This window comes from Opisthorchis viverrini, assembly GCF_000715545.1.
Source record: "Opisthorchis viverrini unplaced genomic scaffold opera_v5_92, whole genome shotgun sequence".
Lineage (NCBI taxonomy): Eukaryota > Metazoa > Platyhelminthes > Trematoda > Opisthorchiida > Opisthorchiidae > Opisthorchis > Opisthorchis viverrini.
In genome coordinates this window covers 1207614-1212339 of record NW_008751748.1, presented here as the reverse complement: position 1 = coordinate 1212339, position 4726 = coordinate 1207614, and the positions used below count along the sequence as shown (strand labels likewise).

Here is a 4726-nt window from a genome sequence, read left to right as displayed (position 1 = left end):
ACAAACATTATTATTATTATTATTATTATTATTATTATTATTATTATTATTATCTGCTTATTCCGTACTTTGCAACCAATTCACCATTAACAAAAATTCGTGATTTTTTATTGCATTATGCAGCGTATTCACAGTTGGTCCTGGTTGATGACCCTGCTTATTCGCTCACTTAAGCAGATCATTCGTGTAGATAACTTGCACAACAATTCAGTATACGTAGACATTCTGCACTATGAAGGTGGCAACCATGATAATGTCGTAGCTTTTGAGAAATCGATCACATCGCGCGAGTAGCCACAGGCCGATGTTTTCTTCATTTCCAGCTGCTGTTGGGAAAATGCTCAACATTTATGTTATCGGATGACTTTGATGCTGCTGGGTCCACAATATAAAATGTCAGCTACCAAAGAATGATAGCATATTTTGTGTGTATTTTTGTGCTGTTTTTTCTAGGTGATGTGTTTCAGTCGTCGCAAATCTCATGCCAGAAAATGAATAGCTTCCGTTACTGACGATGTTGGATCAGATGGCCTTTTGGGCTGCCTGTAAGTCACTGACAATTCACCCCTCCTACTGAAGGTGTAGTGGCCATTCTGTCGAGGAGTGCAGCAGTCAAATTATGCGCACTAGCCGGTAGAGTTCGATCAAGAGAGAAACATTCTGGGATGATTTGGTGTTCCAAGCGTTGAACGACTCGCTCTGTCGGTGTGTCGAAGGTGATAGGGATGGGTTCACTTCGCATATGAGAGTGTTCCAGGTTTAATATTCGGGCTTTATTGAGGGTTACATGGGTAGGCGATGCCTATATGTTGGCATTCTGGGCTGAAATATTCAACGAAGTGCGCTCTGGCTAACGCCAAGTGAAACAGGTGAATGGTGTGCCATTGCTCTTTGCTTTCTATTGTTCCTCGATTTTGCGTAAAACAGCACCTGGTACCAGAGGCACTTTGTTTCAGGACGGCGGATTTAAAGAACTCGCATGGAACTAAGGCCTTCCAAGATCTTGTACATGTGACACTTTCCAAGAGTGATACCAGTTTGCCTATACAGGTTCACTGTACATCGTGATTCTGGGATTCAAGCCACCATTTACTTACTTTATGAGTTTAGCTAATTCGTCATCCTCACACTTTTCTCGACCCTTTCCATTTCTGCAGCTGCTAAGGCCGCGAAGCCCCAACGCTGGCTTTCAGGTTTAGTGGCCAACCAGATCAGTGATTTACCACCAGTCCATATTTCCCGCAATTTACAATTTCTCATCATGTGTCATGCAAAGCGTCCTGGTTTTGTATCCCCCCAACTGTGTTGTTGCTCGCCATTTTGGATTCTTGCGGTTAAATCTTGCTCCAATTTGATGCGTTCTCTGCTCACCATGTAAAAAGCTGATAATTGTGTCCTTTCCGTTGTCGACATCTACGGTATTTAAATCATGGAAGTTTAAGCATGATTTATTCTCTGTCGGATAACGCCCATTGTTTGTGTGACCGCCGTGTTTCGGCACGTTACTGAACACCAAAATCAGATGTCGGGCCTATCTTCGTTTGGACTATCATTGTTATCATGCACCAAGTTCGTTTAGGAGATTAACAGTAAGATAATTTAGTTTGGCTCGGTCTCGGCTCCCATTATACGCTTGGGGAATTTTTCGCCTTCACTAGCCCCACAGGAGAGTAACAGAGAATTGCCAAAACGTCCTGCATGGATGATTGTATGATTTGGATCGAAAATATCGTCGCTCAGACCAGGCATTTTATGCCGTCAATTTTTTGATGTCAGATTGGACATTAAATTGTCATCATGAGATCAGAGTAGTTTTGACGGACTCACTCACTGTCGTGCTGTTGAATGTTGCGCCTAATTTCTGGTTTGTAGGGGCCTTCCTCAGACGCATTTAGCAGTGCACCGATTCAGATTCATGGGCTGCACTACCTCAAACACGATGGCTTCATTGAGGTTCGCGCTATTGTGAGTATTGGCAGACGATAGAAGACCAACTAAAATTCAAAGGAACACTCAGTCAGCTTGCAATGCATGCAAATTATCTTATATATCTATCGTAGCCTCTTATTAAAGTTCACGGATCGATAAACAAGGTCGTGGTATATATCCAAGCACCAGGGTCCAGTGGCTTCCATTCACCCAAGAGGACTCCGGCAAAAAGTGTGTAGCACTGCTATCCAATTTCTCAGTCCCGGGCAGTACGCTTGCTAGCACGATAAAACACGTAAAACAGTATCCCAAAGTGCCTTAGATTTGGTCTTAAATGCAGTGTGGACAATCGCCAAAGGAGGGTTATGCAACGAAGCAGCTACCCGGAATGCAAGAAAACTCGTCGTCTAGCGAATCGTGTTCTGAGTTTGAAATTTTTCTCACGAATAACTCAGCGTGTATTACGTGTATTTTTCAAGTTAATCTGTTGAATTTTGGCATATTATTTGCCTGATGGGTAAAGATACCTTGGGAGCTCCTTTTAGTTCCAGAAGCATGGCAGTATCATAGAATTTCTCCCATGCGTTTAGTTACGGGCACCCTTTAGGAACGGATAGCATTGGTGTTCGGCGTGTGAAATTGAAATACGATTGGAGACGTCGGAATGGCGACAAACATGATGAAAACTTTCGCTCCGCTTTCTCGCCCTCCTGTCTTTTAGGACTCCATAACTTATGTTGGAACTCGGTTTGCTGCCTTCTTTATTCCCCGGTTGATAACCTAATCTTTTGTGGCTGATGGACTGATCCAAAAAACTATGAATATCTTGCAGGCGTTGTTGTAGTTGACACGGCTGAGGCATTTGGCCATTTCAAAAATTCGAACGCGCCACCGCAGGAATGAATTCAGGACGTTGTCGTTCTTTTACGAGCTCAGTTCAACATGCTGAGTGATGACAGTAAGGTACACTGATATTCAGGGATTGATACAAAAATCGAGGCTTCCGCCAAAGTTTCCCGGGTCAGTTTTGTTCTTGTCATTCAGCGACTGTCCTTCACCTGAAGGGCACAACGGAAAAAGTGTGTAGCACTAAGCTTTAACTTCTTGACGCGCGTCAGTATATTTGCCTGCTCAAGGAATCGCATAAATAAGTTTCTACCAGTGCTTTGAATTTGGCTCCAGGAGGAACGTAAACAAACGTAGGAGGAAGGCTATTCCACGTGGCTACTACTCGAAATCAGAAAAATTTTAGCCTGATGAAAGTGTGCGCTCTGAGCTTGGAAACTTAGCGTGTCCCCGACGTTTTTTGCAGGGTCGACGGTAGAAAGTTTGTTCGCCAAGCCTTTTTCAAGCGTATTAAGCTGAAGAAAAACTCTTCGGGAGCTACAACAACGTACGCATTGCACGCGGCTGGAGCTAAGCTGGGTAATCGAGAGTGTTGTCCGCAGCAAGATCACGGGGTGGGGGGGGTGAAATAACGTCAGATGCCAAACATCAAATCTGGTGAGTTATCGAAAGGTTTGAATTCAGAAAACGCCTTTATGCCAAGGACAAACAGAATGGAGGGTGTCACTCAGTTATTCATAACAGCGATGAATCTGGGGCGACCAGTGACCGAAGGTCTATTAACATTGCACAGGTTCCACTCAGAATAACGGGTCGGGGATTATACAAACAAACTTCACAATGTACGATAGATGGCTCGCCTCTTAACCAGTCACAATGTGAGTCCATTGCTGGACGTTCCCGCTGGTGAAGTGCCCGTAGATTTGAGGCATATGAAGTGGAGTTATTTGTAGTTCAGTGACTGAAAGTCAGGATGTATATATCTAGGGTTAAAATGGAAAGTTGGATAGAATTCGGAAACTTAACCTTAGTCTCAAAAAATCAAACGCCTTACCACAAAGGACACCAGTTAAAGTTCAAAATAAAAGCTTAAATTATTGGTTTCCAAAAGTTTGGTGGTCTCCAGTTCTAAACAACTATGGGCTGCATTTGTTTATGCTTACCATTTTCATGGTCACCATAAATATATCTATTTTGAATAAGCCACATTCGGGGGATTACACACGAAGATGGAATCCGTTCCACATGCTCGACTGTGTGAGCTTCAGAAGTGGAAAGACTTCAGTGGATATGGTTTCAGCCTAAAGGGTGTTAAAGGAAGAGTTGGAAACTCGATTTGTGAAGTCGATCCTGACTCCCCGGCATACGCTGGAGGCGTCCGAAACGGCGACTTAGTTGTGGAAGTAAACGGCATCAACGTCCGTAAGTTTGGTTGCGCTTTGATTTCATTTTTTTCACTTTCGTCCTAAATCAAAGTGCTCGTGAAAGCTAAATAGTACTGATTTTGGATGTATATATATATATAAAGCATACTGTTCCACTCCCCAAAATGCGAACGTTCCAAAGTGCAGCTGACATTATTCTTCCAAATGACAAAATACCGGTGGTTATACGGACTCAAATATATTTGAGTCCATGTGATCGGTCACAGCAGTACACGTCAGATGTATGTGCGGACATTATTACCCTAGCAGCACACGCAGTCCACGCAGTTATACGACGGTCATATAACCGTCTAATAACCGAGTTTTATGGTTAACAGATGGTTATTTGCACCAAGATAACCGTCAAATAACCGAGTTTTCCTGTTATTGTTCGTTTAAATAACTGTCAAATAACTGTCTGCCGGTTATTGCTCGGTTAAGCAACCGTCAAATAACTGGTTTCCGGTTATTGCTAGGTTGAATAACCGTCAATTAACCGCGTTTTCCGGTTACTGTTCGGTTAAATA

General features: G+C 43.1%; 1 protein-coding gene across 1 annotated transcript in view; it reads left to right on the top strand.

Annotated features, from left to right (window-relative positions):
• Positions 1–3987: 3987 nt before the first annotated feature.
• The window catches only part of T265_13686 (hypothetical protein), a gene marked incomplete at both ends in the record, with an annotated part of 25416 nt that continues 24677 nt past the window's right edge, over positions 3988–4726 (top strand). Inside the window, one exon of the mRNA XM_009170035.1 lies at positions 3988–4197. Within this exon, the coding sequence (XP_009168299.1) occupies positions 4005–4197 (193 nt within the window). The remainder of the gene's footprint in view (positions 4198–4726) is intronic.